General features: G+C 44.1%; 1 protein-coding gene across 2 annotated transcripts; it reads left to right on the top strand.

The window, feature by feature from the left end:
* The first annotated feature begins 2,010 nt into the window (after nucleotides 1–2,010).
* slc12a4 (solute carrier family 12 member 4) lies at nucleotides 2,011–23,072 on the top strand. Of its 2 annotated transcripts, none has more exons than XM_030415541.1 (24): nucleotides 2,011–2,146; nucleotides 11,665–11,762; nucleotides 11,866–11,997; nucleotides 12,359–12,505; nucleotides 12,916–12,970; nucleotides 13,979–14,109; nucleotides 14,275–14,516; nucleotides 14,838–15,052; nucleotides 15,165–15,329; nucleotides 15,513–15,611; nucleotides 15,740–15,797; nucleotides 15,880–16,054; nucleotides 16,372–16,490; nucleotides 16,630–16,728; nucleotides 16,931–17,050; nucleotides 17,225–17,329; nucleotides 19,403–19,571; nucleotides 20,061–20,256; nucleotides 20,511–20,680; nucleotides 21,032–21,163; nucleotides 21,428–21,535; nucleotides 21,676–21,863; nucleotides 22,051–22,184; nucleotides 22,307–23,072. In XM_030415541.1, exons 1-24 carry the CDS (start codon nucleotides 2,011–2,013, stop codon nucleotides 22,396–22,398), a joined length of 3,285 nt encoding a protein of 1,094 aa, XP_030271401.1. In that variant the 3' UTR covers nucleotides 22,399–23,072. The 2 variants fall into 2 exon arrangements, with proteins under 2 accessions (XP_030271401.1, XP_030271402.1); XM_030415542.1 differs by lacking the exon at nucleotides 2,011–2,146 and adding an exon at nucleotides 10,051–10,158 and having other exon boundaries at nucleotides 22,307–22,398.
* The last annotated feature ends 115 nt before the right edge of the window (nucleotides 23,073–23,187 follow it).

Below are 23,187 nucleotides of genomic sequence, written 5' to 3'. Positions count from 1 at the left end.
CTGTAAAAGTGTAAAAGGTACCAATTATTGAGGAATCTTGATTTCTTTTTTTTTTTTAAAAACAAATTCACAAAAAGGGGGGCAAAACACTTGAACCAGTAGTTCTGGCGTCTAAGAAGTTTTACTACCTTTGGAGAGACGTGTCCATGATGGATTTTTTTATATAAATATTCAAGCAGACAGATTTAGTGACGCTCTGGAGGCCATTCTGAAACACTGACAGGAATATATCATCTTTTAAGTCTCAAGGTTTTCTCATGTGTTTAATGTTTCAGAAATTCTAAATGGTATTTAGATACAGTTTCCTGTGGCGTTACTGTAATGTACAGCAAAACAGCACATGTGTCCGCACCAAGATTTCTCATGTTCAACAGCTTCCGACGTGCCGATGTTAAGCATAAACAATCAGATATCGAGGCTGTATTACAAATGAATATCATAATGAAAGTACTGCAAGTGTTTTTCATGTTTGTAGGCCGTGTGTGCTATAAAACAAAATAAACCTTTACCGGAGTAGAGAGCTGCAATGATTAGTCAAGTATTTTGTTATTAAAACATTATTGCGCACCATTTTCATGATCGTTTAGTCGTTTCAGTCATTTTTCATTTTTCATTTGCTGGTTCCAGCTTCTTGAATTTGAGGATTTGCATTCTTTCTTAGTCATTTATGATTGTAAGTGAAGAGTCTTTTGTTGGACAAAAGAGGCAATTAAAAGATGTCACTTTTAGCCAGACAATTAATTTATTAACTGTGGAAAAAATCTGCAGAATATTCACTAATTAAACTTACCATAATCATAGCCATCATATGAAGTTGTTTAAACCCAAATGTTTCTCACTGGGCTTAATTACCGGAATATCTGGACCTGAGTTAGTCATTTTCCCATCTTACACAGGGGTTGCCTCATATGCCTGAAAGTATATTTTTATACACGCGTGTGGTTTTTCCCTCCTTGCACTTCAGCCAAGTAAGTGACTTACACTGCAGCTCTTTCGTGGATTATTTTCCACTGTTTACTCCTTCGAATGTTTCCAGAGCAGAGTGAAAAATCACCCGAGACCCACAAACAGTTTAACAAAAGCCTCCGCAATCCAAACAGAACAGGAGCGAGATCTAAACCTGCCCTAAACAGGACCTCTAATAACAGCCTTACTACAGAGTCTTTGATGTGCTGCTATTATGGTCGACAGTGGCAACTATTCCTGGGGGGGGAAAAGGAGGGTAAACTGCAGCTTCTGTTGGGTATGTTACTGCTCAGCCTTGCTCTACAGCCTCTACAACTCCTTTACCATCTCCGCACATTAATTTGATGTCATTTAATAAATGACTCATCCAAATTTTGCAGACAAAGCTACAATTCAGATTCTGATCGACGGCTGGGTCAAAGGTTATAATGACACGTTGAGCTGTTGGAACGGGGGCTGGGTCCATTTAACTTTTCCTTCTGTTTTTGACAAGCTGCCTCTTCCCCTCCCTCCCTACCTACCTCCTCCACTCTGTACTTCCCCGTCACCAACGTAGTTTGATTATTTTCCAAACTGCCACGTCGCTGTGTGTGTGTGTTTTTTGGGAAAGGCTTGCATACACAGAGGACCGTCTGTCTGAACTTTGGATAGACAAGGTTCACTCTGTCTGCTGTCATTATGACACAAGACGGCAAGAAAAGGGGTCACCCAGCTCCCTCTCACCCTCTCACTCTGCACGACTCAGAGATGACAAAGTTAAACTCTTCAGCTGGAGGTGCGCCCCGCATGTCACTCCTGCCCCCTTGGGGAGGGTGAGCGTCTTCCCAAAAACGCATCCCTGGGACCTCCATACCCTTTCTATTCACACAGAGAGCCCAGTGAGGGGCTGGCCTATGGGCGGGGAGTATGATAATACCCTCCAGAGGAAGTGAGCGCAGTGTAGTGGAATGTAGTTGCCATTAGTGGGAGTTGAACTGAGGCCGGCTAACAGCTAGCCTGCTATGTTGAGTCTGAGCTGGAGACGCAGAGGAGAGTGATGAAAACATGCCTCACTTCACAGTGGTACCGGTGAAGGATCAAGCTCAGGCCAGCTACGACAGTCTAGAGGGGATTAACTGGGTGGATTACAGGGACACTGGACAGGACTTCCCTGATCACCAAGACACTGTCAGCTCTGATGGTAAGACTCACAACTTCTAATAAGTTTTTTATCTCTCAGCTTGGAAGCAACCTGAGTACATTGGAAGTTGTCAGGTGTATCCTGAAAAGTGATACTTGATGAGTCGGACCGAGCACAGCATGGTAAAGCGTCGCTTTGTCCTGAGAGCATTCTGAACAGCTGGTTGTATGGTTACCATGGCAATCCTTCGTGCCAGAAAGCAGTTTTCCTATAGGAGGCAGGTCTGTGTGTGTGACAGCTCACTTTCAGTAAAGTTGTGGAAACACTTCTGCTATCTTTCTGGAGTATTTCTCGCCTTTTTTTCAAAAAAATAAACTCAGGGACAGATGAGTAACAAAGGGAAAACAATGAAAGGGGTGAGAACCGTGGGGGGAAAGCCACAACGGGGGTGGGATTTTTTTTTTCTTCTTTTTTGCGAGGGGGGCCGGTGCAGCCGCGACAAGAAAAGGCCCCGAGTGCTTCACTTGCACAAAAGATGGAGCTCTCTTTGTGACAGGGGAGGATTTCCTTTCACAGAGATCGGCCGCTCAACAACACAGGAGCAGATTTCTCCCTCCTCGCTCCTCTGCCTCAGCTTGTCTCTCACTGTCACTCACTTGTTTCTCAACTGTATCAGCGTGTAAAGAGGTGGGGAGAAAAACAGAAGAGGAAAAAAGGGAGGACAAGGAGAGACGCTTGTGGGATTATGTGAGGGAAGCTCTGATTTGTGTTGGCTGACGGAGTAAACCAACTGGGGGGAGCAGAGTTTTTTAATAAAAGGCGCACATGGGTGTGGCCTTTTAACATGAAGCACCCACGCTTTACCAAGTGCCCAGAGGGCTCAGGCTGGGCAGCAAAACCACACACACACACACACACACTGACCGGCAGTCCATCTATGCTACTGTACTGTCTAGCAGGGAATGCGAGGCTGACTGTGTACGTTACATGCAACCAAAAAAACGTCAGGTCAGAGTGCAAAGGATGAAGGACCATTAAACTTGTTACTGTGTTAATAAGCCTCCAGTGCAAATGTGTGAGTGCATGTGCATCAGCACGGTGCCATGCAGATGAGAAGAGCTGTGCATCAGTGGGCCGCAGAGCACAATGACTGATATTTGAAGCGTCGCAAGCAGGAATGTCAGCGTGTTGACATAGCTGTTTGCTTGCATATTTCTGGAATGCATGGAAGTCACCCTCCAGAGCCAAAGAGCATGCGTTAACACACTTAAGACAATGTAACAGGACTTGGGAGTTGGCTAACTTTGTGCCATGCCCCTACAAGAGGTTATAATGACAGAGGGAAAGGGAAAAAAAAGCAGATGTCCTGGTATAACCCTCAATGTTTTATGGGTGCGTTTCACATATGCTTGTGGCTGTCGCCCTCGTCTTCCTGCTGTCATAATTCTCACTTACTAGCCGGGGGAACAACAATAACCGTCCAATTTTGGGGGGGGGGGATAGCTGCGTGCTGAGGTGAACATGGTGAGGGAGAGGAGGAGGAGGAGGAGGAGGTGGAGACTGTGATGAACGACGAGAGGGTCAACGGGCACACAGTATGTTACCATTCCGTTTCAAACACATGTAGGAACTGAACCGCAACAGCTGCTCAAGTCAGTGGAGTCGACTGCTTAGCATCTTTGAAGCATGGGCAAGAGTTATTTCAGCCTGCTCATTTTAAGCATCAATACAAGGGTTCCAGGAAGCAGTTTGGAACATGTGCAACACACTTTGTGCACATTATTCAGTTGTACACGCAGCATTATGACACATTTAAGCAGCGCAAAGTTGGGCGGGAGAGTATTCGCTGTGGGTTTAACGGTGCCAGAGCGGTTGCCTGTGCCGAATGATTTCATCATGGGAGTGGTGGGTTCGCTCGGGTATGGAACATGTGTCAGCTACAGTGTGACGTCTGCAGCACTGAGGAAGTGACACAGTGGCGAGTCTGTTTCACCCCTATGAACTCGGCTCTGTTCGGCATAGCACAGGACAGGACTGGACTGGACTGGACTGGACCGACACTGCTGTCATTGTAACGGGGCTGTACTCCTGAGCACGAGCAACTACCCTAAAATAGCCCTCACATTTCAGGGAAGAAAGAGTTCTCAGTTTCTTGCTTCTGTTCTAAAATGTAAAAAAAAAGGAGAGCATATGTGTTTGTTGGAACACAGCTGGTCCTCGGCATTGAGCTTTCTTATGTCACCAAAAGCTCCTGTGCGCTAGTGATGTAAACACCAACTTCCTGAGTCCCCCCCCTCCCCGGTCTGCACCGCTAGCTGCACGGTTAACTGAGCTTACTTGCTAACAGCAGCTAGTTAGCCACAGTTAGCAGTCACTCAGGTGAATTCAACAGGTGTCCAATTCTGACATATTGCGCCTGTAAATGATCTATTTAAGGTTGTTTTCTTAATAAATATGATGTCTCCAATTATGATTATTGAGAGACAGGGACATTTCTTTAAATAGGCGGCAACTGGAAACCTTATTATATTCTCTTGTTCACCTTCCGTCTGTGTGTATAGATTATCATAAGTTGTAATAACATTATAAATGACTGATACACTGGGAGATCCAGGAGGAAAAGTGAGCGAGAGGCACTTTTTAGCTTTGGGTCTTTACCACCTGTTGAGAAGGATATCTCCACTGTGTTCAGCAGTGAATCATGATCCATGGTGGTATTTTTAAATGGTGCAAGCTCCATTATTTTCTTTTATTTGTTTGTTATGTTGTGTTGTTTTCTTTGTCGGTGAGTTGGTTAGTTTGTTAGCAGGATTGCACAGAAATTACTGAACGGATTTCCGCAACACTTGGATGGAGAAAAGATGCCATTTTTTGGGGGATGTGGATCCGGATAAATGGACAGAGCCAGGAATATAATTACATTTTCTTTAAAGTGCGAGAAAGTGTAGATAGGGCTTCTTTTTCTCCATTAATTTCTCAGGGAATAATGCGCGGATCTTTATGAAAACACATCAGGTGTATTTATTTTTAGTTTATTTATGTTCGCTGTTATTATCTTAAATTATGGTTTAGAGAGTTATGGGTGGTTTAAAATTTAGACACGGGTATTTAATTTAATATTGGATTATTCTTGATTGAATTAAACTGGACTGGTATGACTTTAGTTGTCATTGGAAAGAAGAGAACATGCATTTGTATCTGGGTTGATGATAAAAACATGTGGTGCCAATGTGTGTTTTGCTTATCTTTACCTCGGCGAAATGACATGATGAGTGGATGATTTGGAGAATGCTGGCGTGCGTTCCCCTTTCTAATTCCGGAGAACAGGGTGACCGTTCCTTTCATGCTGCCTGGCACGCTGCTCAGATAACCCGTGAGAGATAAAAACACACACTGTGGCGAAGCAGAAATGTGGAGCCGATGACAGAGTCGGAACAAATTCGGACGGCCGGACACACAAACACGACTTCACACACCCCTCGAGTTTATTCATCTTTAAAGATCATCACCGATGATACATTGGATCGTGCTTTAATTAGATTATTCGTCACATATTATTTCCTGTGATGTAACTGTCACCGCCATCCAATCATCTGCCACCTTTGTTCTATCTGCTCATTCGCATCAAAGTGGCAGCGGGGCAAGCAGGAGCAGCCAGATGTTGTTTTTCCAGCGTGTTCTCCAGCTCTCCCTGAGGATCTCTGAGCAATTCAGTCTGTCCCCGGTGTGCCGAGGTCTTCTTCACAGCTTCACGTTTGACATAAAACAGAGATCAGTACCAAACATACACAGTCCCATCCATGTAAATCCTAAATAGTTTAGTGGCCATGTGTGGATGATATCTACTTCAGTTTTTTAATGGAGGGATGGTGAATGTGAATCGTGGAGCTGAAATAATCTCTGCTGTAGCACTATCAGATTAAGATTAGGTTTTTCAGACACTGATTGATCAGTGAATCATTATATGAGAAGTAAACAATACAAATTCAAAAGCCTGTGCAGAAAATGTTGAATATTCTGTCCTTCTTGAAGTTTTACTTAAACATTAATGAGTGTAAAATATACAATGTGGTATCTGAAATGTACCATTCCTTGAAATGTTCATATTGTAACCGTGTTTTCATTAGCTGCGATGGAACCATTGGATCTCTGTAACAGATCTGTGTTGTCAGTCACGTTGCAATACATCGACGTACGGGGGGGTAAACTCATCACTTTCCAACCCGCTGTGGACACGACAGGGTACGACTGACACTTTAACCTAATTGAAGTATTAAGTCACTTAGGGGGAAACATTCACCATCTTGCTATTTGCATTCACGGTAGTGTGCTGTTTGTGGTATGAACGCTCAGTAGATTATGTGTAGATAAACGAGGCAGTGGCTGCTCATCTGCACCGCATGATCTGTGATCTGTACGGCAGTGGAGCAGAGCTAAACACTGATGTGGTCGAGTGGTGTGTGCAGCAGATGTGCAGCATAAACTTCATTAAGTGCGTGAAGTAATGACACGGGCAGAGTGACGGACGGCTCTCGCGTACAAACCGCACACTCTGTTCAGTCATTAGTCCTACACCCATTGACAAAATGCGTTTAATTAATTTGTGTCTTTTTCGGAAGTCGGCTGTTCTGTTCGATGCACCTTTTCCCGCCCACCTTCACCCCCTGAGGTAATCAGGCTGAACTGCCGTCCTTTTCCCTCATCATTAGCACACATCAAAGCTAATGTGTTTTGCTGTACGACTCAGCAGGTGAGCATTCCTCTGCTCTGTTCAGATGCGGCTCTGCATGAAACACAGCTATCGCAGCAAACGTTGGCCTATCGCTTCAGCAGAGTTACATTGCCTCAAGTTGCAGGAAAGCACAATGATACCAAACAACTATCTACAAAGCTTGTAGCCGTTTTTAAGAAGCAAAATTTGCTTCATTGATTTTTCATGACCATCTTGACACAATATAGGTATACTTTTAACTGTACCAATCTCTTAATACAGGTAAATAACTACATATGTGAGTGATACTGTCCAGATTTAGACACACACTACAAAAGGTATGAATGTTGCTTTAGTCAGTGAGGATTTATGCCTGTCTGATGTTACAATGCATTGTGGGAAGAGGGAGCACTGGAAGGCACTGGTGAACTCAGGGGTGGTGCAGGGAGCACAGTCGCCCCACCCTTTTGGTGGCCCCATGTTTGAATAAAAGACGATAAAGCATGATGTAGTGCCCTCTAGGGTGCTCCTCCACTGGACAGAATGTTGTTAACTGCCGTCTCTTCACTATAAATATGTCACAGGCGGAACCAGCCCCTCAAACATCCTGAAAATACCACTGCTAAAAGCATACTGGGATCCGCCACAGTGTAGAAAATGTTTTTGCATTTCCTTATTTAGCTCGCACTGTGAGTTTGAGAAATCTGTTTGCATGAAGACATTGGCATTCATTTACTGTAAATATGGTTGATATTTTGATATCAGCTTGCACCAAAGTGGGAGCGTAGGTGCACTCGTCATGCCCCAGTTATACATTATTTGCTATCACGACAAATGCCATGCCTAATGTTATCGCGCCTCCGCCGTGATGCACCATACTGTGACTGGCAAAGTGTTAGTCGGGTTAGCTCTGCGCTGTATGCTAATGCTAACACATATAGACCCAACTGGGCCAACTGCTTTTGTCTTGAGTTTGGACTCCGACTGCTCCTGCTTGTGACAAATAGATATTAGGTCCAAATGAATCATGTCAGTTTCACCCTTGGAAGGAATGGTTGCTCATGCAGACAGTTATAAGGAGTCAACGCGACTCTAAGTGGTGGGAGAATCATTTTACAGCCTCAGGAGGAAAGTATAATGAGCTGCTGAATACAGTGGACAGTACAGAACAAGTTTAAACCTTCTGAGCTGCTGCCATGCAACAGTTGTATCATGTCGGCCCCACCCAGATTCACAACTAGCTCTACTTTTAGAAGGCGTGCAGTGTACAAAAGCAGGAGGAGCTAATGATATGCACAAACACTTATACGCTCATTTACTGCACACACACACACACACACACACCCCACCTCCAAATACATAATCAGCAGTACATTCCTGCCAACTAACTGCAACCAAATAAAGTGAGCTAAGCTGAGCGACTTCTCTGCCTCTCTGGTGTTAAGTCCTAACGGTTTATTAAAGAGGAAGTTTAGCAAAGAGGCTTTTTCAAACCCTAAGAAGCTAACGGGCAGCGATATTGTTTTCCGTGTCTAATCGGCTTTATGAAGTGCAGACGCATTGCTGTGAGGTTCCTTTCTCTCTCTGGAACATTAGCGTTTAAAAAAACCCAAAAAATGCTCATTTGAAGTATCACTGTATTCGTCGAATAATCCAAATATCACTTCCGAGCACACAGAGCGGCCCAGATGAAGTAAACCGACGGCCTGTTTTCTGAACGTTGTTTGTTGGACCAATCACAAAAAAAAATATTATTGATTTTGTCTTGCTTGTTTTGTGACATTCTTGGCACTTAGCATCGCCTCCTACGAATCGATCTCGTTGTAAATGCACAGCAGATTATACCCAGACAGCCCCGACACATCAGCAGCCCCTCAAAACCTTTGCTTTGGACTTTTCTCGCCAGACGGCCTCGCCTTCAGCTGAAAGGTGGCAGACAGAAGTATGCTCACATATCTATTGCCTCCTGACCATCATGGCAGTCATAAATACAACAGCTCCAGCTGTGCTTATACTCTGCTTAAAAGGCTTGTTAACAGGGTGTATGCTTTTTAAATAATTGTCTTGTGAGCACAACATCCAGTGTGCCACACAACCAACATTTTCTACTTTTTGCCGAGAACACATAAAGTCCTCGCAAGAGTTAGAAGATAGAATATGTGCAATATTTGTCTTGCGATAGTGAGTCAGTGGAAAGCAAAAGTCATGTTCAACTTCTCTTCTCTACCTTGACGCACCCTCCCAGTCCTCTCCTGGCAGAGGCTGTGAGCTGTTCTGGTGGGGGCCCGGGTGACGTGTTGGTACACGTCGCCGTAAAGCCTCTGCGCCGCTCTGTGCGCACCGCATGACTCCCGAGTGCCTTCATAACAAGCCGGTTAATCTTTAATCTTTTTAATTAGACATTTAATGTCAGGTTATTAACGGGAGACCCCCGCAGCCTCCTCAGCTCGGTTGTTCGAGTGACTTTTATTGTGCTGGTCTGCGGCTGAGCTATTTTAGGTTTTAGCATTAGTATAGTCATGTGGAACAGAGTATTTGGAGCAGCACAGGGCTGAGAAACAGGAAACATCTGAGTATGCTTTATTTCATGGCTAAAGATGGAGAAACATCAATCTGCACGGCTCCCAAAATGCCGGATGTCTCTTTAAGTTGAGCTGTGCCTCTGTTTCGTCTGCAGTATTCTCCCTACATCGTAGCTTTAAACACAGATACTGTTTTTTTTTTTTTTCATCTCACGCCAGTGACAGCAAGATGACACTAGAGGACAGTGTTGGCATTGTTTTTACTCTTATCTCCTCCCAGGCATCGCTGCAATCCAGCTGTGAAGGCTGTGGAAAGACACGTCAAAAGGAATTTGACCTTGATGCATCTATTTTCTTCTGAATTTTGCATCCTTTTTTGACATTTTACAAGTTCTTGTTGTTGTTTTGCTTATTGATGTGTTCTTGGAATAATGGCTTGGAAGACAATTTGTCATTGATTATACATCCAGATTTATCCAGACTGAAAATGAGTTGAGAAGCCCTCAACCCAAGGCTCTTTTATCCCCATGAGCAAAGACAAGTGTGTGTGTGTGTGTGTGTGTGTGTGTGTGTGTGTGTGTGTGTGTGTGGGTGAGAGAGAGAGAGAGAGTCAGTGAGTTACCACTGTGTCCTCCACTCCCCACCTCTCACCCCCCTCACCGTGCACCATGTGTTAGATCAGGCCCCTGAATGAGTATTCACCCTGGGTGACCGGGTGTCCTGGATAGAAATCGACAATTCCCCAGGCTAGAGCACAGAGTCGTGTGTTGCAGACTGCACACAGCGCATAACTATGCTTACCCACAGTGATACTAGCAGCAGTGGGACACAGAGCACAGGTGAGTGAAGACCACTGCTGAAGCTCAGCCAACTCACTGGCAGCCAAAGCTCATCTATTTTTGTGTAGTTGAGAATATTTTTCTATTTCATGCCCACTTGGTGAGTTGGCAGACTTTTTGTCGCAGGATTAATTTGGCTTCAGAGATGCTGCTGTCAAAGTTTAACATGCTCTAATAACCCAAGGTTAGGTAACGTCTAGGTAATGAGGTATGTGCATGTCTTCGAGTGTGAATGTGTGCGATAAGGTTCTCGGTGCTACTTTGCGTGCAATAATTGGCCCCGGGCGCTGAGCTCATCTCTGCTTGATTCTTTTTCTTCAAAAGCAGAAGTTAATGAGAATGAAATCGAATTATATGCTTGTTTATCACCTGGACTTTGCTGTGGCAGCCTGTGCTGCTTTTGGCCTTTTCGCTGCTGCTTCAGTGGCCGTGGGACTGGCTTTCAGAAGTTTGCTGCTACACTGGGATTATGAAGATGCTTGAGTTGTAATTAAAAGTGACATTTAAAAGCTGTCTGACTGAATTTTGGAAAGGATTTCTCCCGTAAAAGTTGGACCCGGAGTTGAAAACTGTATTTACTGGTATACTTTGTTTTCATTAATTACTGCCCGGGCTGTTTTACTGTTTCCTCACAGAGATTTTGCAACTACATCAGATGTTTTAATTTAACCACATGGAATGATTTTTTTTCAACTGTTACAAATAGTTTCAAACAGATCAGCTTATTCTGTTTGGGATGCAAATTGCTGTTTATGTCTGTAAATCTCCAATGACACTTTACGTAACTTATGGGTCATATATACAAAATCTGAAATTATTTTTTTATTTGACAAGTATCTTTCCATAACTGAATAAAAGTCTGCAGAGGGAAATACGGTCTCCAGGACACTGTTTGAAGCTATAAAGATGTCCTGCTAATATAACCAACATTACAACAGTATTAAAGTGTCTTCTCCTCTGGGGACAGTTGAGTGAATCATGCAAATCAATCAATGGGGATTTTTCTTTTCTTCCCCAAAACTACAGACTGCACCTTTAAAGCCATCCGTGACACTGCACACGACACAATCACAGTGACGTGTGCCTGTACTTGTGACTATTTAAGCCACATGATTGTACACCAACAGTTGATCATAATAATCAATAAATAACTAATGTTAACAAGAGACACATCTTTAATTCTTAATTCTGCTTTCACATAGACTTTTTTTTTTTCTTGTTACGTGAAAGAAGGCTCTGAATGTACACAAACCCTGCTGGATGCTTTATACTGTATGCCTGTTCCAGTGAATAAGCGTCTTCTCAAGAGAGGGCGATGCTGATATCATAATGCCTCTGTCATATCAGTGACAACCTGAACCTGACGTCGCAGACGCAATGTTTGTGTTACCTGGAAGCCTCCGATGTTTCCTTCAAAACAACGTTTGCCTGGCAGGAAAATATGTATCTGTTTGGGCCTTTAGCTCAAATTGTCTTTGTTTTTTTTTTTTCAATTGTTTCTAACAGGACACGGGAATCATAAAGAAGACAGTCCATTTCTCAGCAGTGCCGATGCTGCGGGCAAGAAGAATGACTTCTATGACAGGAATCTGGCTTTGTTCGAGGTCTGTTGTTTTTTTTTTCTACTTCTCAATATGTACACCAGAGCTTAACTTTCACACCAAACTAGGTTGTTTAACCTCTTCCCCACCCCGTCCTCCCCTCCAGGAAGAGCTGGACATCCGGCCGAAGGTTTCCTCCCTGCTCAGCCGCCTGGTCAGCTACACCAACATCACCCAGGGGGCCAAGGAGCATGAGGAGGAGGAGAGCGCTCAGGCCTCACGTAGGAAGACCCCCAAGGTCAGGAACGTTTTGTCTCACTGTTTTTTTTAATCACGCGTACACTCAAGTCACTCGAGGTTTAGAAACTTTATCCTCCACTCTTGGCTCTCTCCCTGCCTTGCTATCCAAATCCTAGGTTAGTATTAAGACGTGCTGATTGATTGCTTATGCCTTTGCACGCTCTGCAGTCAGGCTGCGGCTGTGCAAGGCCTGGTCGACATGGAAAGAGCTGATAACGTGATTGAATGACCTTTAAAAAGTACATCAATCAATGCCAATGATCAATGCACTTGTTTCCTGAAATGTCATGGTCAATATTCTCCCCTCTCTCTTTCTCTCTCTCTCTCTCTCTCTCCCTCCCCCTTTTTCTCTCTGTCAGTCTCCCAACATGGGCACTCTGATGGGAGTCTACCTGCCGTGTCTCCAGAACATCTTCGGCGTCATTCTTTTCCTCCGACTGACGTGGATCGTTGGGATGGCTGGCATCATGCAGTCCCTCCTGATCGTCCTCATGTGCTGCTCGTGTGTCAGTACACGCACACACATGCACACATACTGTACACACACACACACACACACACACACACACATGCGCATACTGTAACACTGGGTTGATCCAGCCAAACAATGCGGGCCAGCTTTTATTGCCAAACCAGTCAATCGAATCCACATGGTTGCATGAGCATCAGCAACTATTGCGCCCCCAGAAAATGTCACTTTGACTTGTGTGTTCTACTCAGTATGAACCCGTTTCCAAATTCTTATATATCAATTACTGGGGTTTTATTGAATTTCAGGCTACACATGGTAAATGTTTCGGAGTACGCTGTCTTAGGTGGAAGCTGCGCTCGATTTCTAACGCCCACAACTCGCCATGACGCCTGCATGTGGGTCTTCTTAATTAATATTAATCATATTTTCCCCTTTCCTCTGCAGACGATGCTCACAGCCATATCAATGAGTGCCATTGCTACTAATGGTGTTGTTCCAGGTAATAATTTTAACCTTCTGTTACAAGTGTATTTACTGCTCGTAGTGCTGGTACTATACTTTTTTTTTTTTTTATGATGACCTGTTTATTGGCATTTTCAAAAGAAACAGTGCAATGCCAATACAAACAGTACGAGATGTAAACAGAAATATGAATACACTAATTCGTAAAAGGATAACTAAATAATAGTTAACATAATATTTATTCCTAATCAGCAATACACTAAAATGAGACATACATAATGTCATACTAGCAGCAGACGTGCGTTCAAGTAAGCAATTAATTTACAACTCTGTTTTCTTTTCACGTACCCGACCATTCTTGAGATATTAGCATTCTTTACCTAATTTGTGTAGTTTTTGTTATCCTTGTTCCTGGCTGTATGTGTATTTACGTGTAAGAAACACTGAGAGCAGTGCAAAATGTAAAATTCCTGGTATGTGAACATATGCAGTATCTTAAAGCAACATCAGGTAAATAACTGGCATTTTGTGTGATTCGGCCCCTCCCCCTGTTTCTGAGGGCAACACTGTTGTAAATACGAATCCCAGGTCTGTGACAATTCCTCAGACATAATGTAAACACTGCCTACAAACAAAACTCACTACGTCATAACAGGGCTATGCGTCGAATGTAATGCTGTGATCCTACCCTCTCACTATAGCTACAAAGTGCAGAAACTAGTGATATGGGGGCAGAGTGGCTGAGACAGAAACACCGTTTATTCCCCTGTCACAAGATACCACCAAATTGATTTTTGAGCTGTTATTCCAAGGTACCAAAGTTACGTAATGTTGCTTAAATACTTTTGTCGGCTGTTGTTCTATTTCAGTGGAGCAGTTAAAAAAAAAAGGAGTAAAGCAGTTCTGAATAGATTTAAAAGTTACATTGTCTGTTCTTCCACTTGGGGGCAGCAGGAATGCACTATTGTGTTCACAGCATGGAGAAAATTGGACGTGCTCTCCCGCAGCTTTTAGTGTGTCTAACAGTTTTGTGCTGCTGTTGTAGCTGGAGGGGCATACTTCATGATCTCACGCTCCCTCGGCCCAGAGTTCGGTGGAGCTGTGGGTCTGTGCTTCTACTTGGGCACCACCTTTGCCTCTGCCATGTACATACTGGGGGCCATCGAAATCTTCTTGGTCAGTGTGCAAAAATATTATTCCGTCAACCTCACATTTGTACGCATAGATATGATCCCTAAACATTCTTCTGTAGTACATTACATGCATGATATATATATATATACACACACACAGTATATTTATATACAAACTGTCCTGCTGTTTGTTTTTTTTTCTCCTCAGAAATATCTGGTCCCCCAGGCGGCCATATTTCACGCCACGGACCCCCATGGGAGCGACAGTGCCATGCTGAACAACATGCGAGTTTACGGCACTATCTGCCTCAGCCTGATGGCTGTGGTGGTTTTTGTCGGAGTGAAATATGTTAACAAGCTGGCCTCTCTTTTCCTCGCCTGCGTCATTATCTCAATTGTCTCCATCTATGCCGGGGCACTCAAATCCATGACTCATCCGCCAGAATTCCCGTGAGTCTGCAGAGACAGGTTCCCACAATAAACAGAGGTTTTAACAGGAAGTAGTGGGCATTATGGAGGCCTTTGAATAGAATTATGGGGTGCAAGGAATGTTGATTCCACTTAGGGAAATAATACATGTTTCTCCGATATTATTTAGCTTGTTTCCCATCTGGCACCAGTTACTTTTTTTTTTAGTCAAACAGATATTTTCTTCTGAAGCCAGTTAGCCCCATCCAGCGTGTGGAATTTAAATGTTAGATGTTTGAGGTGGCGGAAATAATGACAACTAACAGTATACAAATCGTATTTCTGTCTCTGTTCTCGCTGAAGGATCTGCATGCTGGGAAACAGGACTTTGGTGAGGGATCGTTTTGACGTGTGCTCTAAGACCACGGTAACAGGAAACATCACAGGGCCCAGCCAGCTGTGGGACAGGTTCTGTCTGCCAGGGAACATGAGCAGCACTCAGTGCGATGACTACTTCATGCAGAACAACGTGACAGAAATACAGGGCATCCCTGGACTGAGCAGTGGGATTATCAGAGGTGAATCTTTGAGAGGATAACCTTAAATTTACCCTTTCAAGTCCAGTTTACAAATGAATAATCACGTCATTTTGCTGCTAGTGATTAAAAATTTCTGTCGATTTGTTGTCAGACAACATGTGGGGCGCCTACCAGCAGAAAGGGGAGATCTTAGAGAAACCGGGGCTCCAGTCAGTGGACGGCCACAGTGCCATGGAGAACTTTGGCATGTACGTGTCCGCGGACATCGCCACGTCATTCACACTCCTGGTGGGGATCTTCTTCCCGTCTGCCACAGGTATGACGATATCATAAGCCTAAAGATGTGCTGTATCCGAAAACACTCAAGGGAAACTGCTTACAAGACGCACCACAACAGAAAAGCCTCAAACCTCTCTCTAATCCAGCCACTAGGTGGCAGGGTTAAACAGTTTTTACATGTCCTTTGTTTTTTTTCTCTACCACCTATCTTTCCTTCTAGGTATCATGGCAGGCTCCAACCGATCTGGTGACCTCCGTGATGCTCAGAAGTCCATACCTGTGGGAACTATCTTAGCTATCACGACCACGTCACTTGTTTGTATCCTTAATTTGTTGACGAGACACGACGACACTAACAATCATGCTCCTTGGAACAAGACAGGGAGGCAGATGTGATGAACTGTACATCTTAATGTCACCGTGATATCCTTGACCCCTTGCATTCAGATTTTAGTTCTGTTGTCCTGTTTGGCGCCTGCATCGAGGGGGTGGTCCTTAGAGACAAGTACGTTCATTTGTGTGCGAATATTATCTCACTGTAAAGTAAAATCTAAGAATAGAAATGAGATGCCTTCATTGTCTTGCAGGTTTGGAGACGCTGTTAGAAAAAACTTGGTGGTGGGAACGCTGTCCTGGCCGTCCCCGTGGGTCATTGTTATCGGCTCCTTCTTCTCTACAGTTGGGGCGGGCCTGCAGTCCCTAACCGGGGCTCCTAGACTTCTGCAGGCTATTGCCAAGGACAACATCATTCCTTTCCTCAGGGTGCGACATGCTGCTGATTATACATTGTGTAACCGCCTCAGGTTTCTCTGATTAAAGCCGCCGTTTCACAATAACTCGCAGCAACACAGAAATGGATCCTCCAGACTTGAACGTCATTGCGGCAGAGACTTAAGTTACAACACTGTCTGCTTCTGGCCGGGCCCAAAACATATTACAGCATTCGGTGCATTTCTTTGGAAATGTTTGCATTGGTGATGACTGGCAAGCGCATTTGAATAGGATACAGTACCAAAGAGGAAGTGATTTGCATCGAACCGCAAGTGACCTTCTTTCTTCTTTTGCATGTTTTGTTTCAGGTGTTTGGTCATGGAAAGACCAATGGAGAGCCTACATGGGCGCTACTACTGACTGGTCTCATTGCTGAGCTGGGCATCCTTATTGCCTCACTGGATATGGTGGCTCCTATCCTTTCTATGTAAGCACACAGGCCAAGAATATGATAGATGTCGAGCATATACAGCACGTGTGAATGGCTGAATTTCCAAATTTCCCTGATGTTATGACACTGTCCAAGTCAAATATATTTAAAAATGACTTTTGTCTTCATTTAACAGGTTCTTCTTGATGTGCTACCTCTTTGTAAACTTAGCCTGCGCAGTTCAGACTCTTTTACGCACACCCAACTGGAGGCCAAGGTTTAAATATTACCACTGGTGAGTACAGGTGTATCTCCCCACCATTTTATTACAAGGAGTGGAAGCACACTTAAATCGTCCCTGTCCAATTGTCAAGGCTGTCCCAGGCGTTCAAACCATCGGCTTTTCTATTACAAGACCCTGTCTTTAAGATTTAAGCTCCAGTTGTTAACTAGGTATGCAAAAACATAACTTCAGCCTTTACGTGTCGCACCCACAGGGCTCTGTCCTTCCTTGGCATGAGTATGTGTCTGGCTCTAATGTTCATCTCCTCCTGGTACTATGCTATTGTGGCCATGGGCATTGCTGGGATGATCTACAAGTACATTGAGTACCAAGGGTATGTCTGATGATGAGTCTGATTGGCGTTTGCGTGGCATGGGGTGATGATGGTTACGTCTCTGTTTCTGTCTGACCTCTGCGTATCTGTGAAAGGACAGCGGGGGAGAGCCGGTCACCTAGGTTGTCTGCCGTCCTTTATGTTTGCGTCTCGTCTCTTCCGATCACACAACAGAGCCGAGAAGGAGTGGGGAGACGGAATAAGAGGACTGTCCCTCAGCGCTGCTCGGTACGCCCTGTTACGACTGGAGGTTGGACCCCCGCACACCAAGAACTGGAGGTAAAGCTACACCCGAAGGAGATGCTCTGAATCTCCATCTCCATCTCCGGGGAGCCACGTGGCATGTTCGGATAAAAAAGTTGGCTTTACATCTGTGTTCAGTAATGGGATGATAAATATCCCTCACTGTCACCCTCTGATCATCAACATATATTTCACATTGCTATCATTGTTCTATCTGATATGAAGTTAGCCGCTCTTTATTTTACGTTAGCATACTTAGTATTTCCAAGCTAACCGCTCCTTTTAAAATTTGGATGGATGAGGGAGAAGCTACACATTTTTATCACATTTCTGAAATGCTTAACATCATCCAGATGGTCAAATTAAATACATTGGAAGGTTCTCTATCTCCTGCAAAAATGATCCTCCACTACAGTGACAATGCCAGATGTGCAACATATGAGAGACCTAGGTGGTTATTGATGCGTAAATCTGCGTGTGTGTACACAGTTTCAGGAAGTTGTGGTTTGACCAACCGGGTTTCCGAAGCAAACTTGTCATCATGTTTTTCCAGTCAGTCTGTGTGTCATCTTTTATTGGAACAGTCTTAATTACTCAGAAGCACTGCCTCTTTTGGCATCGGCTCAAAATGCAACAAGATAAGATAAGGTCCTCCTTGGAAGACGCTCACAAGTAACACAGCAGTACAGAGGGAAATATGTAGCAGCACAAGAGACAGAACATAGAGACAGTTGTAAGGAGATATTGGGAGACAGTGGAACGATGAATGAATGGAGGCAAAATATGAGTAAAATGGAAAGAAGGCAGCTCAGTAAGCACTGGTTGTCTTGAGGTCAAAATATGTCTTCACATCCAGGTCAAAACTGGAATACATTTCACGGAAAAGACAAACGAGAGCTGTTTTAGTTTAGTATGCAGTGTCTCAGCAGCATGTCTTTGACTTTATCTCTTCAGTTAGGACTTGATTCTCTGTGATTTAAATTTCTATAGAGGCAGCAGTTGTATGTAACCTTAAAGGAGAACTTCGGTCGATTTAAACATGCAGCTTCATTGCTCAAGCTACCCTTGACTTGCCAGTACCGAAGACGCGAACAAATTTGGTCCAACCATTACAGAGCTCCGTGAACGGAGATGTAGCATTGAATGCTAACAGCATGGGGTCAGAACTTTACACTGTGTTTTAAGCATCTTAACATGCTCCACATCTCACACCAAAAGTTATGCAACATCAGCAGACACCTTAGCACACAGCACTGTAGCGTGTATGACTCAAAATGAATAAAAAAGTAGTTAAAACAGTGTGTTTGTGCAAGCAGCTACTTACCTGTTTGTTGACATCCGTGTGTTCCGGTAGCTAGACCAAACTAGCATATCCATCGAGTGTGCACTAAACAGGATTAACAGGCTATTGTAAGGCTCATGGCTCATGACAGGCGGTAACATGGACATGTACATTATGAACATAAACACGAAAATGCTGGATTACGTTTCCGTCTCCGCCAGTGAGGGAGTAAGCGCACGCTCGACGGATTGAATAGTTTGGTCTAGCTACCGGAAGACGCCGATGTCAACAAACAGGTAAGTAGCTCCTTGCACAAACACACTGTTTTAACTACTTTTTTATTCTGTTTGAGTCATACACGCTACAGTGCTGTGTGCTAAGGTGTCTGCTGATGTTGCATAACTTTTGGTGTGAGATGTGGAGCATGTTAAGACGCTTAAAACACAGTGTAAAGTTCTGACCCCATGCTGTTAGCGTTCAATGCTAAATCTCCGTTCACGGAGCTCTGTAATGGCTGGACCAAATGTTTTCGCGTCTTCGGTACTGGCAAGTCAAGGGTAGCTTGAGCAATGAAGCTGCATGTTTAAATCGACCGAAGTTCTCCTTTAATGTCTGAGCCACTTTCACATTTCAACCGTTGATCCTGCTCATCTGGACATCTACACATTGGTACCGAATGTACCACATTGGTACCGAAATAAAATCTATCATTCTTCATCCAGTGAGACCGACCGTTAAGAAAATCCTTTTTTTTTTTCAGAGTTGTTTTCTACACAGCTGCATCTAATGAAAATTGACTATTGAGTGTCTCTGACTGTGCTCTACAGACCTCAGCTGCTGGTGCTGTTGAAGCTGGACGAGGACCTCCACGTCAAATATCCCCGCCTGCTCACCTTTGCCTCACAGCTGAAGGCGGGAAAGGGTCTGACCATCGTGGGCACTGTCATCCAGGGCAACTTCCTGGACAGCTACGGGGAGATGCAGGCAGCCGAACAGGTGAATACTGCAGAGGGTGCTTTGCAGAATTCTCTGTCGTGCTGTGTTGCAGCTAATTGTTACAAATGAACACCTTTTGTAAATTGAAAAGCACAATGAAGCGTACACATGCATCAAGGCGAATTTTCAGCAATCTTCAGCAACTGTTTGTTTTGTTTTTTTCATCATTTGCCACTTTAATCAAAGGGCATTGCTGGAAACAGATTGTTGTTGTCTCTACAATCTGGCGCCAATGAGCCATTTCATATAAAATAAGGGACTGATGCAGGGACATTTTTCATAACGTGATGTGTTTGGTAAAGAACCCAATAAGTGAAGCAAAGATTGCTCTTATTTATGTGACAATAACTGTAGAAATGAATGTAAGTCATGTGCAATTATCCCATCAGACATTTGAGCCTTTTAGTTTCCCTTTATCTGCGGTTTATGATTGTTTCCATTTGGTTTATCTGCTCTTAAGATCTGTTCGCCTCACATTTTGTCCGCCAGGCCATCAAGAATATGATGGAGATCGAGCGGGTCAAGGGTTTCTGCCAGGTCGTGGTGGCATCTAAAGTGCGGGATGGCGTGGTCCATCTGATCCAGTCCTGCGGTCTGGGGGGCATGAAGCACAACACTGTGGTGATGGGCTGGCCGTATGGCTGGAGACAGAGCGAGGACCCCCGCGCCTGGAAGACTTTTATCAGTAAGAGTCTCACTGAATTACTGTTTGTATAAGATGAGCATATTAAAGACTGATTTGATACCAACGACAGGCAAGTGCATGTCGTTTTTTTACACTTGAATCCTCACGCACGAACCAAACGGCTGTAATGAACGTGTAGTTTTTAGCAGCTGTGCGCCTAAAAAAAAAAAAAAGCTCATGTGAATAATCTGTATAAGTATTCATTTATACAGCGCAGTTAATATCCATGCCTCCGTGTTTTCACCTCTACTCAGACACAGTCCGCTGCACCACAGCTGCCCACCTGGCCCTGATGGTGCCCAAAAATGTGTCCTTCTACCCGAGCAACCACGAACGCTTCACAGATGGCAACATTGACGTGTGGTGGATCGTCCATGATGGAGGGATGCTAATGCTGCTGCCTTTCCTACTCAAACAGCATAAAGTGAGATAACCACATATCTTTGAGAGCTTTTTTTTTTTTCTAACAAGCTACTTTAGAATTTGTAAAAAGGATGTGGGTTTACGGACTGTGAAATGGATGCACGGGGACTGTTTGAATGCTTGTCAGCAGACGTTATAAATTCTTAAACATGTGTTCAAAATTAATTTCGTTGACGCGAAAAACAAAGCAGTTTCTTTGAACTGCAGCCGTTCTAAACCCTGATCCTATCTCTGAACAGTCTCTGTTCCTCCTTTGAAGAGTGTTGCTCTTTTCAACATATTCTGAAGTATGTTTTCAGTAATGCACTTTGTTTTAGCTTGTGGCAGTACATGTTTCACTGTGGCATTTTAGGTCTGGAGGAAATGCAAGATGCGAATCTTCACTGTGGCCCAGATGGACGACAACAGCATCCAGATGAAGAAGGATCTGGCCACGTTCCTTTACCAGCTGAGAATAGAGGCCGAGGTGGAGGTGGTGGAGATGGTGAGAGTCCCTCTTTAAAAACCCACTAATCTGGGCGAAAGTAAAGACATAAATAAGGCTTTTTTTTTACGGCCAGAGACAGCTCCGCATTAAAGTAACGCGGCAATAAAGACTGTAACAGAAACCAGATGTCCCTTGCGGAACACTGAATCAAAACATGTTTATTGTGTTTCACAAGCAAAGCCATAAAGATGTTTGTTTCAATGCTGATTTAAGCACGTCCCCTTTGGATGCGCCGCTAAAATGACGTTTGCACTCTTGCAGCATGACAGTGACATCTCGGCGTACACCTACGAGCGGACGTTAATGATGGAGCAGAGGTCCCAGATGTTGAGGCAAATGAGGCTGTCCAGTGCAGAAAGACAAAGAGAGGTATGTTTATTTCTGATCATTGTTGCCATGTTTTTTTTTCATGTGCCGAATCTTCACGACTAGTTGATGTTAGCTGCTGTTCGTAACATACCTGCATGTACACAAACAGAGCCCGATTATAACCTCCCTGGCACTCACAGGCCCAGCTGGTGAAGGACAGACACTCCTTGGTGCGTATGGGAAGTCTGTACTCAGACGAGGAGGAGGAGGTGGTGGAGGCTCCTCCAGAGAAGGTTCAGATGACGTGGACAAGAGAGAGGTGCGAGGCTGAGAGGCGGAACAGGAACAACGCGCCCGAGAACTTCAGAGAGCTCATGAGCCTCAAACCGTGAGTTCGGTTTCGTCTTCTCATCGCACCAGCAAAACCTTTCACCTTATTTTCCCATTCTCTTTGTGTGTGCGCGCTCGACACGGTGAGAGCCTGCTTCGAGAAAGTCCAATAAAGTTTCTTATTAGCGCAAATCAATTTCACACTGTGTTTCTCTCTCCCCACCCCCCCCCTCGCCGCACTCCAGGGATCAGTCCAATGTGAGGCGAATGCACACGGCTGTGAAGCTGAACGAGGTCATAGTCAACAGATCGCATGACGCTCGATTAGTGCTGCTCAACATGCCGGGGCCGCCGCGCAACACGGACGGAGATGAGAACTGTATCCTTTGCCAGTATAAACAAACAAAAGGGGTCTCGCGTGATTTTTTTTTAAAAAAGATCTTGAGCTACATTACATGCACAAAATTGAGTTGGTTTTTACTTCTTTAACGTGTGCTTCAGACATGGAGTTCCTGGAGGTGTTGACCGAGGGCTTGGAAAGAGTGCTGCTGGTCCGTGGCGGAGGACGGGAGGTTATCACCATCTACTCATGACCGGTTATTCGCTGCTGCTGCACGGGAGCATCCGACTCAACGCAAAACATTCCACCTCCGAACACACACTCCCGCGACTCCTGCTCTGCAGCCACAGACGGTTCTGGGTAGACGCATGAATTAGACACTTTTTTATTGCGAAGTATGGACTTTTGAGTACAAAAGTGGTTTATTCTATTCTTGTAGAATATTGGGACACGTTAGTGTACATATCCGCCTGTATGTCCACAGCTCTGCCGTTCTAAACAAATGTAAGAGCTGCCACTTTTTCTCCCTCAGAAATCAATGCTTCTGTGTGAAGCTGTCAAACACAAACTTTAGATACAAATTTTCTTATTTATAGGTCACAAATACCTCTTCGTTTATGACAATTTGGCAGACCATCCTGAGTACGTGGACTGTTTTAATAGAATGCCAGGTTTGTGTTCTCTTTGCAGCTCTTTATCTTGGAAGCACATCTCTATTTATTTATTTATTTTTTACAACTTTTCCCCAGTTGAGGTAAAGAAAATCTTATCGTGGGTAATCGACACAGTGTTTGACGTTGGCTGTGCTGTACACAGTGGGTGGGTGGCGGCGAATCCAAATTGTACACGTGGATTGCCAGATATCGCAAGTTTCTTAGAGAGTTATAATTTATGGACAGATTTTATGTTGTTGTTGAGAGAGAGAGAGAAAGAAAAGGAAAACTGTATGTGAATGACTTTTAAACTGTTGCATTTGTTTGTTTTTTTGGCTCCAAACCCGAGAAGCTTATCTGCACATGAAAAAGGGGCTTAATTTAAAAGA

This window comes from Sparus aurata, chromosome 4 (assembly GCF_900880675.1).
Source record: "Sparus aurata chromosome 4, fSpaAur1.1, whole genome shotgun sequence".
Classification (NCBI taxonomy): Eukaryota; Metazoa; Chordata; class Actinopteri; order Spariformes; family Sparidae; genus Sparus; species Sparus aurata.
This window is presented reverse-complemented; position numbering and strand designations above follow the sequence as displayed.